Here is a 14,265-nt window from a genome sequence, read left to right as displayed (position 1 = left end):
AGGAAGCAACACTGATTGACAATAAATTTCACATGCTATTGTGCAAATGGAATAGACAACAGGTGGAAATTATAGGCAATTAGCAAGACACCCCCAATAAAGGAGTGGTTCAGCAGGTGGAGACCACAGACCACTTCTCAGTTCCTATGCTTCCTGGCTGATGTTTTGGTCATTTTTGAATGCTGGCAGTGCTTTCACTCTAGTGGTAGAATGAGACGGAGTCTACAACCCACACAAGTGGCTCAGGTAATGCAGCTCATCCAGGATGGCACATCAATGCGAGCTGTGGCAAGAAGGTTTGCTGTGTCCAGAGCATGGAGGCGCTACCAGGAGACAGGCCAGTACATCAGGAGACATGGAGGAGGCCGTAGGAGGGCAACAACCCAGCAGCAGGACCGCTACCTCCGCCTTTGTGCAAGGAGGAGCAGGAGAAGCACTGCCAGAGCCTGCAAAATGACCTCCAGCAGGCCACAAATGTGCATGTGTCTGCTCAAACGGTCAGAAACAGACTCCATGAGGGCCCGACGTCCACAGGTGGGGGTTGTGCTTACAGCCCAACACCGTGCAGGACGTTTGGCATTTGCCAGAGAACACCAAGATTGGCAAATTCGCCACTGGCGCCCTGTGCTCTTCACAGATGAAAGCAGGTTCACACTGAGCACGTGACAGAGTCTGGAGACGCCGCGGAGAACGTTCTGCTGCCTGCAACATCCTCCAGCATGACCGGTTTGGCGGTGGGTCAGTCATGGTGTGCGGTGGCATTTCTTTGGGGGGCCGCACAGCCCTCCATGTGCTCGCCAGAGGTAGCCTGACTGCCATTATGTACCGAGATGAGATCCTCAGACCCCTTGTGAGACCATATGCTGGTGCGGTTGGCCCTGGGTTCTTCCTAATGCAAGACAATGCTAGACCTCATGTGGCTGGAGTGTGTCAGCAGTTCCTGCAAGAGGAAGGCATTGATGCTATGGACTGGCCCGCACGTGGAGGCCACACACACTACTGAGCCTAATTTTGACTTGTTTTAAGGACATTACATCAAAGTTGGATCAGCCTGTAGTGTGGTTTTCCACTTTAATTTTGAGTGTGACTCCAAATCCAGACCTCCATGGGTTGATAAATTGGATTTCCATTGATTAATTTTTGTGATTTTGTTGTCAGCACATTCAAATATGTAAAGAAAAAAGTATTTAAGATTATTTCTTTCATTCAGATCTAGGATGTGTTGTTTAAGTGTTCCCTTAATTTTTTTTTAGCAGTATATGATTATTGGACCATGCACTTGTCACAAGTTTAAATGACTATACAATAGCACCCTATCTACACAATGCCCTGACATACAAGTTTCATGTCCCCAAATGACTCCTGTATTTCGAAAGAAAAGGGAACAGACGGTTAGTGCTATTCGGGATCATTGGGACGTCCAGGACAGCAAGGACTCAGCCAAAACCCCCCACAGCTGGTGTAAGGTCACGTGACTGTAGACATGATCAGGTCACGTGATTGCAACTGTTGACGATTGTATCTGGATTTGCACAATGAATTCGGCCTTTCACTGTGTCTGGTGCAATGTCATCGCCTCCCTAACTGGCATTTACTGAGTAAAATACACAGGGCTGTCAACTGCACACATCCACAGCCTAACGAACGTAACCTCGGGTGTTGAGTCGAAAGTAAACGGAGAGGACATGTAAAGCCATCGTTTTAAAAAGGAGGAATTGTATACGCTGACTAAGGACAGCCCATGAAGTTCACATACCGAGCCTTGTTTTTATAAGGTAAGGTTGCCTTGCATTTGGAATGATTCAATAAGGGTTTCATAAAACTGTATTTAATAGTTGTTCTGAGACTAAAATAAATGAAATATCATAAAGAAAACGTTGTTTTGGGGAATTATTTGTTTTGGACCTGGTTCATCAGTATTGGGGATTGTCGTTTGTCCAATCATTTAGACCAAATAATTCGGTTGGACCAATAACGGTGAAGACAGGAGGGCGTAATTTCTATGAAAAATACAGACGTAATATTTGCGTTACATCTATGATGTTCATATCAAGACCAACATCACTTGGATGTTTAGCTTAGTTTAATCAGCAACTGACGTTCAAATTTCACATGAACGACAAGTAGTATATAATCTAACTGCATCAGCATTGCATTTGTAAATGCATGAAAGGGAAAGGGGGATACGTATTCAGTTGTACAGATAAAGGCATTCAGTTGAAATGTGTCTTCCGCAGGTAATGTCCTTTATCTATCCCTTATACAATGATTTAAAATGGAACATTAATAGCTTAATTCTAGAGTTTAGACAGAGTATTTGTTGATTTCAATGAATTTTGGCCTAATATTAGGCCATGAAAGAGATGCATTCATCTTTGAGATTAATGGCACTGCTTTTTCTATCATACATTCGTCTTTTAATTAGATCTTCAGCACATTAACTTGAGCATGAAGACTGCCTCTGAGACAGTTTTATTCCCTACCTTCCTCACCCAATTAACTATTATTATTATTATTCTGATGTGACCCTCCGCCATTTGGCAAGAAGTACAAGGGTTGACTGTTGTTTATATCTACCCTTAAACAGAGGGACCCTATTTCTTTGAGGCCAGTCACAACAGCAGTCCCTTTGTCTAAACAGAAAGATGTAATCAGATTTATAGCAACTGAGGATAGAGATGCCTTATATTTCAAAAGGAAATGACCTGCCTTGCCTTCACACACAGTGAATGTAGTGGTGATATGACAGGCGCATGACGGTTGTCATCTGTCCACAGCAGACTGTTTATTGTTGCTCTCCAAGGCTGTTGAAACACAGAGTTTCAGGGCCATTGAAGTAGATTGACAGGAAAGGGTATGGCTCACAACTGGATAATACCCTTTTCACACCGCCGAGTGCAGCCGGGCTGAGCCAAGCTGTGCTGCACTGGCCCGGTTCTGCATCAAACATACACTATTTTTATTGTTGAATCTTATGTTCATACAAATATTTACACCTGTTAAGTTTGCTGAAAATAAATGCAGTTGACAGTGAGAGGATGTTTCTTTTTTTGCTGAGTTTACAAGTAGAGTACTGGTACTGAGTCAATGTGCAGGGTTATGAGGTAATTCTGTATTTACATGTGGGTGGGGGTAAAAGTGACTAGGCAATCAGGATAGATAATAAACAGAGTAGCGGCAGCGTGTGTGAAAGTGTTTTTCTACCCAATTGGTAGCTACAGTTTTGTCTCATCGCTGCAACTCCCGTACGGACTCTCGAGAGGTGAAGGTCGAGAGCTATGGGTTCCCCTAAACACGACCCAACAAGCGCACTGCTTCTTGACACAATGCCCGCTTAATCTGGAAGCCAGCCACACCAATGTGTCGGAGGAAACACCCTGCAACCGTGTCAGCGTGCATGCGCCCGGCCTGCCACAGGAGTCGCTAGAGCACAATGGGACAAGGTCATCCCTGCTGGCCAAATCCTCCCCTAACCCGGATGACGCTGGGCCAATTGTGCGCCACCCCTTGGGTCTCCCGGTCGCGGCCGGCTGCGACAGAGCCTGGACTCGAACTAGGATCTCTAGTGGCACAGTTAGCAACTGCGATGCAGTGCCTTAGACTACTGCGCCACTCTGGAGGCCCGTGTGTGTGTTTGAGTGTCAGTGTGAGTGTGCATTGAGTCACTGCAAGAGAGTCCGTGCAATACAGGGTCAATGCAAATAGTCTGGGTAGCCATTTGACTGACTGTTCAGCAGTCTTATGGCTTGTGGGTATAAGCTGTTCAGGAGCCTTTTGGTCCCAGACTTGGCGCTCTGCTTGCCGTGCGGTAGCAAAGTGAAGTCTATGGCTGGGGTCTTTGACAATTTCCAGGGCCTTCCTCTGACACCGCCTGGTATCGAGGTCCTGGATAACAGAGAGCTTGGCCCCGGTGATGTACTGGGCCATCAGCACTATCCTCTGTAGCGCCTTGCGGTCGGATGCCAATCGGTGATGCAGCCAGTCAGGATGCTCTCAATGATACAGCTATAGAGCTTTTTATGGATCTGAGAGCCCATGCCATATCTTTTCAGCCTCCTGAGGGGGAAGAGGCATTGTTGTGCCTTCTTCATGACTGTGTTGCTGTGTGTGGACCATGTTAATTCCTTAGTGATGTGGACACCGAGGAACTTGAAGCTCTCGACCTGCTCCACTACAGCCCTGTTGAAGGGATGAAGACATGTTATTTTAGATGGGTGTGATAGGTGTGTGGGGTTGTTCTTCTTCTTAATGGTGTCTGAACACCCATAGTTCATCCCAATTTGCTCAACATTCCATTGAATTGGTGTATTATAACATTTTTCCTGTCTGTCTGCTTGTCATAGGCCTACTCTGTGGAGGCAGTCCGAAAACATTTAAACAAGCATGTCCTGTCAACACTCACTTAACAAACTAGGTTCAACTGGTTTGGTGAGCGATTGTCAACAGTATACTTTTTGCTTAGTGTTTTTTTCTCTTGCGTTTCTTCTCACCCTCTCTTCTCATGTCCTCCATTGAGCTCAATTTTGTCATTCCCTAGTTGTCAGACTCAGACAGTGTTTTTCTTCCCCCAATTCAAATTCCTTTTGCAGAACCCGGAATTAGGTTTTCTGATTGTGTTTGATATGTACAGTCTATGCAAATACCGAGCTGAGAAACATCCAGTTTCAGTTCTCTTTTTTGCTAGTTTGATTTTCTTTGTTTACATTATGAAATGATGGTTATCTGGAGGTGAAAACCTCTGTGGATCAACTGTGTTTGGTAGGATTGCTCAAGTACAGGCCCTGGCAAATTTCCGTCAACACACCAAATACATTGGTAAGCCTAGTTCAGAACCAGATAAATGTAGTAACTGAACATTTCTCTTTCTCTTTTTGTCTGTCCAGGTCCTGCTGTAGTTCTGGTCTGTCTCCAGTCTCCTGTCTAAATGGCGATAGCACGCCAGTTTGGATTACTATTGTGGAAGAACTACCTTCAGCAGGTGGGTGGTTTGGGGAGAACTGACTTCGGCAGGTGGGTGGTTTGGGGAGAACTGACTTCGGCAGGTGGGTGGTTTGGGGAGAACTGACTTCGGCAGGTGGGTGGTTTGGGGAGAACTGACTTCGGCAGGTGGGTGGTTTGGGGAGAACTGACTTCGGCAGGTGGGTGGTTTGGGGAGAACTGACTTCGGCAGGTGGGTGGTTTGGGGAGAACTGACTTCGGCAGGTGGGTGGTTTGGGGAGAACTGACTTCGGCAGGTGGGTGGTTTGGGGAGAACTGACTTCGGCAGGTGGGTGGTTTGGGGAGAACTGACTTCGGCAGGTGGGTGGTTTGGGGAGAACTGACTTCGGCAGGTGGGTGGTTTGGGGAGAACTGACTTCGGCAGGTGGGTGGTTTGGGGAGAACTACCTTCGGCAGGTGGGTGGTTTTGGGAGAACTGCCTTCGGCAGGTGGGTGGTTTTGGGAGAACTACCTTCGGCAGGTGGGTGGTTTGGGGAGAACTACCTTCGGCAGGTGGGTGGTTTGGGGAGAACTGACTTCAGCAGGTGGGTGGTTTGGGGAGAACTACCTTCAGCAGGTGGGCGGTTTGGGGAGAACTAACTTCAGCAGGTGGGCGGTTTGGGGAGAACTGACTTCAGCAGGTGGGCGGTGTGGGGAGAACTGACTTCAGCAGGTGGGCGGTGTGGGGAGAACTGACTTCAGCAGGTGGGCGGTGTGGGGAGAACTGACTTCAGCAGGTGGGCGGTGTGGGGAGAACTGACTTCAGCAGGTGGGCGGTGTGGGGAGAACTGACTTCAGCAGGTGGGCGGTGTGGGGAGAACTACCTTCAGCAGGTGGGCGGTGTGGGGAGAACTACCTTCAGCAGGTGGGCGGTGTGGGGAGAACTGACTTCAGCAGGTGGGCGGTGTGGGGAGAACTGACTTCAGCAGGTGGGTGGTTTGGGGAGAACTGACTTCAGCAGGTGGGTGGTGTGGGGAGAACTACCTTCAGCAGGTGGGTGGTGTGGGGATATTGAATATAAATGTTCAGGGGTAGCTACAGTTACCCATCTGAATAAAATCTATAACTTTATTGTGACTTGTACTTTGCAGAGTGAAATGTGTACAGTACTATTTAATAATAATACATGGGACTTATATAGCGCTTTTCAAGGATCCAACGCCACTTTACAATTGTAAGAAAAACAAAAAACAGGAGTGAAGACATCAGACTTAACAAAAACATGAATAAAGAGAGGGGTTGGCTCAACGAAGGTTAAGAGTATGATGTTTCAGTGTATGGGGAGGGTTGTGATTTGGATACAAACCTGGTTTAGGGTAAGGGGTGGGATTGGTGTTGTATACAAACCCGGTTTAGGGTAAGGGGTGGGATTGGTGTTGTATACAAACCCGGTTTAGGGTAAGGGGTGGGATTGGTGTTGTATACAAACCCGGTTTAGGGTAAGGGGTGGGATTGGGGTTGTATACAAAACTGGTTTAGGGTGAGGTGTGGGATTGGGGTTGTATACAAAATTGGTTTAGGGTTAGATAGTGGACTGAAGGGAGGGAGTTCCAGAGCCTAGGAGCAACCCTGGAGAAGGCCTGTTGCTGAAGCTCTGGAGCTTTGACCTGGGGATGACAAGGTGGCCTGCAGTGGTGGAACAGAGTGCGTGTATGGGTTGGTAGGGGAGAAGGTCTGAGAGGTAAGGGGGGTTAAGGTGGTGAAGGGCTTTGTAGGTCAGAAGGAGGATCTTGTAATCAATGCGTTGGGAGACAGGGAACCAGTTGAGTTTACGGAGGACAGGGGTGAAATGCTGCCAGGATTGTGGGTGAGGAGTCGGGCTGCAGAGTTTTGAACCATTTGAAGCTTATGGAGGGAGCTTGAGTTGATACTGAGAGTAGGAAGTTGCAGTAGTCAAGACGGGGGGGAGATGAGTGCATGTATTGTTTGTCAAGACAATGAGTGACAGGGAGTTAGCATGATAGCACAAACAGATCTGGGACCAGTCTAGATTGTAACCAAGTAAATGGTTAAAGGCCTCGTCTACAAGCTGATGTGTCCACAACACATTGCATGTTGCTGACAGTGTCACAGCCACAGGTTCTGTCACAAGACCGTCTTGACCCATGTTTGGTCTAGCAGCTCCATAGTCCTATCAATCCTTGGGGAAATCAATGTTTGCAGATAAATTAAGTCAATTCAGGAAGCGTTTCAATTTAAAACTTTTGAAGAAGCTTTTCATTTAAATGAGAAATTATTGATAATATATGCAAATGTATTTCTATTCCTGAATTGGAATTTCAGTGTACATTACATTACATTACATTTAAGTCATTTAGCAGACGCTCTTATCCAGAGCGACTTACAAATTGGTGCATTCACCTTATGATATCCAGTGGAACAACCACTTTACAATAGTGCATCTAAATCTTTTAAGGGGGGGGTTAGAAGGATTACTTTATCCTATCCTAGGTATTCCTTAAAGAGGTGGGGTTTCAGGTGTCTCCGGAAGGTGGTGATTGACTCCGCTGTCCTGGCGTCGTGAGGGAGCTTGTTCCACCATTGGGGTGCCAGAGCAGCGAACAGTTTTGACTGGGCTGAGCGGGAACTGTGCTTCCGCAGAGGTAGGGGGGCCAGCAGGCCAGAGGTGGATGAACGCAGTGCCCTTGTTTGGGTGTAGGGCCTGATCAGAGCCTGAAGGTACGGAGGTGCCGTTCCCTTCACAGCTCCGTAGGCAATCACCATGGTCTTGTAGCGGATGCGAGCTTCAACTGGAAGCCAGTGGAGAGAGCGGAGGAGCAGGGTGACGTGAGAGAACTTGGGAAGGTTGAACACCAGACGGGCTGCGGCGTTCTGGATGAGAACGCGTGTACTTCATCACTTCATTTCGAATTGACCCCAACTCTGCCTCCAACATTGATTTATCATGTGACAAGTTAATTTAGAAGTTAGTGACGGGACATGAAAGCCTGGTGTGTGTCTTGGCTGTCGCGTTGTTGTTACACTGAAACGTGTTAAGGTGGAGGTCAAAAAGTAGTCATCTAAATTACCCTGCGGTCTTTTGTTTTCCAAATGATATATTGAAATGGTAACTTTGCCATCCCACCACTGTAACCACTAGGTTCCATGGTAACCACTAGGTTCCATGGTAACCACTAGGTTCCATGGTAACCACTAGGTTCCATGGTGTGGATGAATTGACCAGTTCTTTAAACGACTGTTGTGAGTGATTTAATATGGGATGGTTTGATATAGCCACCTATCAAAGCTTTGTCCTTTCACAAATCCTGGGCCTGTATTTGTAAAGTGTCTCAGAGTAGGAGTGATGATCTAGGATCAGTTTAGCCTTTTCAATAGTAATACATAAGATTACATGGACCTGATCTTAGATCAGCACTCCTACTTTGAGACTCTCTATGAATACGGTCCCTGAAAGGTATCTCTGACGACCCTCAGTCTTGATATATTGCCAAGCTTCATGCTGCATTGAAACAGTAGATGGTGAAACACATTGGGCTGGGATATTTATTCACTGATGAAAGATTGAATTGAATGTTAAGTAAATACACTTCTGTAGTCTTTCTTGTGTGTGTATATAAGACGTGCTGGTGTGTTTGGGTTTGTTTCACAGTAGTTTGGGCTGTTTATTAACGACAGCTCCTCACAATGGCTCTCATATCAAAGACTTAGTCAAAACCCTTCACAAATCTGGGAGGGTGGTTGCACAACGAAACACACACACACACGACAATGTCACACCACAGTTCCTCGTGTTAGTGTGTGTGTTAGTGTGTGTAGTTGCTTCCATTTCCTGCTTTCTGCCTCCCTTTTAAGATTGTTGTTTCATTACCATTAACCCACACTCCTGGAGACTCCATTGAGCCCAGGCAGGAAAGGGTCTCTATCTTGGCCCCATCACAGAGACACTGCAGAGTGCATGTGAGGTTCATACCAGGTAACCAGGGATTGACCCAGAGAGAACTGCTGTGTGAGGGTCACCATGGGTCAAAGTCTGTATTCAAAAATGATCTCAGAGTAGGTGGAGTAGTAGCAGTGCTGATCTTGGATCAGGTGAAACTCTGTCTATGTAATAGTATTCCTTTCGATCTAAAAGGCAACATTTATCCTATATTAGCACTCCTATTGTGAGACTATTGTAGTACATAGTTAGCTGACTATTGTTAATACAGACCCTAAAGTACATAGTTAGCTGATGCGAGGAGTTCATTGTAAGGGAACTAGGGGCAAATGGAACTTATACAGTAGAAAAGATGTTAAGTCTATGATTTAAGAGTATTAATAGATGCATTGCTTGAAAGTTTGCTCGCATTCTTTTTTGTATCCAAAATGTCAAAAAATTGGTAAGCCATTTGAATTCAATCATAGATGACATTTAAGAATCATTTCTATATAGTCTAGAATTCTAATGTCGGTTTGATCTTGTTTGTTTTGCGTATTGATCCCTCCCTATAAAGAGCATCGGGATGCTTTGGATGTTATTTATTTTCAGAAACTTTTAACCCTAGTTTTCCATTATTTTGGATTTCTCTATTAGATAGTATACTGTATGTGTATCATACTGTAGGTGTTCTGAGATTACACATGGTCTTCCTTGTATCAGTAGATGGTTTGTTTCCCCTTCATGTTTCGCCAGGGTTGTGTTCGTTAGGGCACACTGTATTAAAACGTTTTGTGTAATGGAAAACAAAAACTATTCTTACTGGACCAGTCCAGGTAGTCCTTCCCTGTTTCAATCTGTTTTTCTGTTTACTCCTGAATGAGCACAACCCAGACCTCGACATTCGATGCTAGCTGGACTGTAGCAGGCTGTGTAACTCGTATCTTGTTCAACTGGTTGTGCATTATTCCCTGTGGAACAGAGTTCATATCAAATTTCATTTGTCACATTCTTTGTAAAAAAACAACAAAAAAAACAGGTGTAGACTAAGTGAAATACTTACTTATGGGCCCTTCCCAACAATGCAGAGAGGAGAATAAATAGAACATTTCTAGAAAGATTATATCACGAGGAGTAAATACATAATGAGTAACCATAACTTGGCAATCTACACAGGGTACTAGTGCCGAGCGATGTGCAGGGTTACGAGGTACAATGAATTTGTAAAGTATTCAGACCGCTTGACTTTTTCCACATTTTGTTACGTTACAGCCTTATTATAAAATTGATTCAATTGTTTTTTTCCCCTCATCAATCTACACACAATACCACATTATGACCAAGCAAAAACTGTTTTTTAGAAAAAACGGAATATCACATTTACAGAAGTATTCAGACCCTTTACTCAGTACTTTGTTGAAGCACCTTTGGCAGTGATTACAGCCTCGGGTCTTCTTGGGTATGACGCTACAAGTTTGGCACACCAGTGTTTGGGGAGTTTCTCCTATTCTTCTCTGCAGAACCTCTCAAGCTCTGTCAGGTTGGATGGGGAGCGTCGCTGTTCAGCTATTTTCAGGTCACTCCAGAGATGTTCGATCAGGTTCAAGTCCGGGCTCTGGCTGGGCCACTCAAGGACATTTAGAGACTTGTCCCGAAAGCCACTCCTGCGTTGTCTTGGCTGTGTACTTAGGGTCGTTGTCCTGTTGGAAGGTGAACCTTTGCCCCAGTCTGAGGTCTTGAGTGTTCTGGCGCAGGTTTTCATCAAGGATATCTCTGTACTTTGCTCCGTTCATCTTTCCCTCAATCCTGACTAGTCTCCCAGTCCCTGATGCTGAAAAACATCCCCACAGCATGATGCTGCCACCACCATACTTCACCTTAGGGATGGTGCCAGGTTTCCTCCAGACGTGACGCTTGGCATTCAGGTCAAACATTTTAATCTTGGTTTTATCAGACCAGAGAATATTGTTTCTCATGGTCTGAGTGTTTAGGTGCCATTAACTCCAAGCAGGCTGTCATGTGCCTTTTACTGAGGAGTGGCTACTGTCTGTCCACTCTACCATAAAGGCCTGATCGGTGGAGTGCTACAGAGATGGTTGTCCTTCTGGAAATTTCTCCCATCTCCACAGAGGAACGCTGGAGCTCTGTCAGAGTGACCATCGGGTTCTTGGTCACCTCCCTGACCAAGGCCCTTCTCCCTTGATTGCTCAGTTTGGCTGGCCGGCCGGCCCGTTCTAGGAAGAGTCTTGGGGGTTCCAAACTTCTTCCAATTAAGAAAGAATGATGGAGGCCACTGTGTTCTTCGGGACCTTCAATGCTGCAGAAATGTTTTGGTACCCTTCCTCAGACATGTGCCTCGACACAATCCTGTCTCAGAGCTCTACGGACAATTCCTTTGACCTCATGGCTTGGTTTTTACTCTGCCATGCACTGTCAACTGTGGGAACTTATTTAGACTGGTGTGTACACTGTAATTGAGGTAGATGCTGTATGTACATATAGGTAGGGATAAAGTGACTAGGCAGCAGGCTACATAATAAATAGTAGCAGCAACCTATGTGACGAGTCGGTGCATAAAGGGTCAATGCAGATAACCAATTGCTACCCGGACTAACTGGATCCTGTTGGTTCCAGACTTGGTGCATCAGTACCGCTTGCCGTGTGGTAGCAGAGCGAACAGTCTATCACTTGGGTGGCTGGAGTCTTTGACACTGCTTGGTATAGAGGTCCTGGATGGCAGGGAGCTCGGCCCCAATGATGTTCTGGACCGTACGCGCTGCCCTCTGTAGCACTTTGAGGTCGGATGCCAAGCAGTTGCCATACTAAGTGGTGATGCAGCCAGTCAAGATGCTCTCTATGGTGCAGCTGTATAACTTTTTGAGGATCTGAGGGCCCATGCCAAATCTTTTCAGCCTCATGAGGGGGAAGAGGTGTTGTCGTGCCTTCTTCACAACTGTGTTGGTGTGTGTGTGGACCCTGATAATGTTTTAGTGATGTGGACACCGAGGAACTTGAATTCTCGAGCCCGCTCCACTACAGCAATGTCGATGTGGATGGGGGAGAGCTCGGCCCTCTGTTTCCATTTAGTCTACGATCAGCTCCTTTTTCTTGCTGACATTGAGGGAGAGGTTGTTGTCCTAGCACCACACTGCCAGGTGGCTTACCTTTTCCCTGCAGGATGTTTCATCGTCGGTGATCAGGCCAACCACAGTTGTGTCGTCAGCAAACTTAATGATGGTGTTGGAGTCGTGGGTGAACAGGGAGTACAGGAGGGAACAAAGCAAGTACCACTGAGGGGCAACCGTGTTGAGGGTTAGTATGGCGGATGTGTTGTTGCCTACCCTCACCACCTTGGGATAGCCCGTCAGGAAGACCAGGATCCAGTTGCTGAGGGAGGTGTGCAGTTCCAAGGTCTTAGTGATGAGCTTGGAGGGCACTGTGTTGTTAACTTCTTGGGGCTATGTGGGACGCTAGCGTGCCACCCGTGGTGCACCCTATCAACAGCAGGTGCATTTCAAGAGCGGCAAATTTGAAACCAAATAAATGTCAAAATTCAAATTTTTCAAACATACAACTATCTTACACCCTTTGAAAGATAAACATCTCCTTAATCTAACCACGTTGTCCGATTTCAAAAAGGTTTTACGGCGAAAGCATAAAGTTAGATTATGTTAGGAGAGTACATTGACAATAGCTGTGTGTAATGTTTTGTCAATTCAAAGACAGGCGTCACCAAAACCATAAAACCAGCTAAAATGATGCACTAACCTTTTACAATCTCCATCAGATGACACTCCTAGGACATTATGTTAGACAATAAATGCATTTTTAGTTCTATCAAGTTCATATTTATATCCAAAAACAGCGGTTTACTATGGCGTTGATGTTCAGGAAATCATTTCCCTCCAATAACCGGCAGTCAAGTCAGCACCACAAATTAAATAATTAAAATTAGAAAACATTGGTAAAATATTATATTGTCATTTAAAGAATTATAGATTTACATCTCTTGAACGCAATCAACTTGCCAGATTTAAAAATAACCTTACTGGGAAATCACACTTTGCAATAATCTGAGCACTGCGCCCAGAAAAATACACTTTGCTATACAGACAAACGGCCATGTTGGAGAGATCTAAAATCGAAAATACTATGTAAATAATCCATTACCTTTGATTCTCTTCATCAGATGTCACTTCCAGGAATCCCAGGTCCATAACGAATGTAGTTTTGTTCAAAAAAGCTCATCATTTATGTCCAAAAAGCTCCGTGTTGTTAGCACATGATCTAAGCCAGCCGGACTTCTCGTCATGAACGAGGGGGAAAAAATATATTTACGTTCGTTCAAACATGTCAAACGTTGTATAGCATAAATCATTAGTGCCTTTTTTAACCAGAACATGAATAATATTCAAGGTGGACGAATGCATTCTCTTTTATAACGTATTGGAACGAGGGTACCCAACATGACCTTGCGCGCCAGAGTCTAATCGGCCATCACCGTTCCATGGCTCTTGTTCGGTCAGATCTCACAGTAAAAGACTCAAAACACTTTGTAAAGGCTGGTGACATCTAGTGGAAGCAATAGGAAGTGCCAAAACATTAATCAACCCCTGTGTGTTTCAATGGCATAGGCTTAAAGGTAATTCAACACATCAGGTATCCACTTCCTGTCAGAAAATGTCTCAGGGTTTTGCCTGACAAATGAGTTCTGTTATACTCACAGACACCATTCAAACAGTTTTAGAAACTTTAGGGAGTTTTCTATCCATATATAATAAGTATATGCATATTCTAGTTACTGGGTAGGATTAGTAACCAGATTAAATCAGGTAAGTTTTTTTTATCCAGCCGTGAAAATACTGCCCCCTAGCCCCAACAGGTTAAACGCTGAGCTATAGTCAAGGTTAACCTCTCTGGGCTAGGCGGGACGAAATCGTCCCACCTACGCAACAGCCAGTGTAATCCCGTGGCGCGATATTCAAATACCTTAGAAATGCTATTACTTCAATTTCTCAAACATATGACTATTTTACAGCTATTTAAAGACAAGACTCTCGTTAATCTAACCACACTGTCCGATTTCAAAAAGGCTTTACAACGAAAGCAAAACATTAGATTATGTCAGCAGAGTACCCAGCCAGAAATAATCAGACACCCATTTTTCAAGTTAGCATATGTCACAAAAACCCAGAAGACAGCTAAATGCAGCACTGACCTTTGATGATCTTCATCAGATGACACACCTAGGACATTATGTTATACAATACATGCATGTTTTGTTCAATCAAGTTCATATTTATATCAAAAAGCAGCTTTTTATATTAGCATGTGATGTTCAGAACTAGCATAACCCCCCGCAAACCTCCGGTGAATTTACTAAATTACTCACGATAAACGTTCACAAAAAA

General features: G+C 45.1%; 1 protein-coding gene across 1 annotated transcript in view; it reads left to right on the top strand.

Annotated features, from left to right (window-relative positions):
• Window positions 1–1,494: 1,494 nt before the first annotated feature.
• LOC106595110 (phospholipid-transporting ATPase ABCA3) overlaps window positions 1,495–14,265 on the top strand; it is a 93,817-nt gene continuing 81,046 nt past the window's right edge. Inside the window, exons 1-2 of the mRNA XM_045719865.1 lie at window positions 1,495–1,775; window positions 4,884–4,978. Of these exons, the coding sequence (XP_045575821.1) occupies window positions 4,925–4,978 (54 nt within the window). The 5' untranslated portion in view covers window positions 1,495–1,775; window positions 4,884–4,924. The remainder of the gene's footprint in view (window positions 1,776–4,883; window positions 4,979–14,265) is intronic.

The sequence above is a fragment of the Salmo salar genome, chromosome ssa06, assembly GCF_905237065.1.
Source record: "Salmo salar chromosome ssa06, Ssal_v3.1, whole genome shotgun sequence".
In the NCBI taxonomy this organism is placed as follows: domain Eukaryota; kingdom Metazoa; phylum Chordata; class Actinopteri; order Salmoniformes; family Salmonidae; genus Salmo; species Salmo salar.
This window is presented reverse-complemented; position numbering and strand designations above follow the sequence as displayed.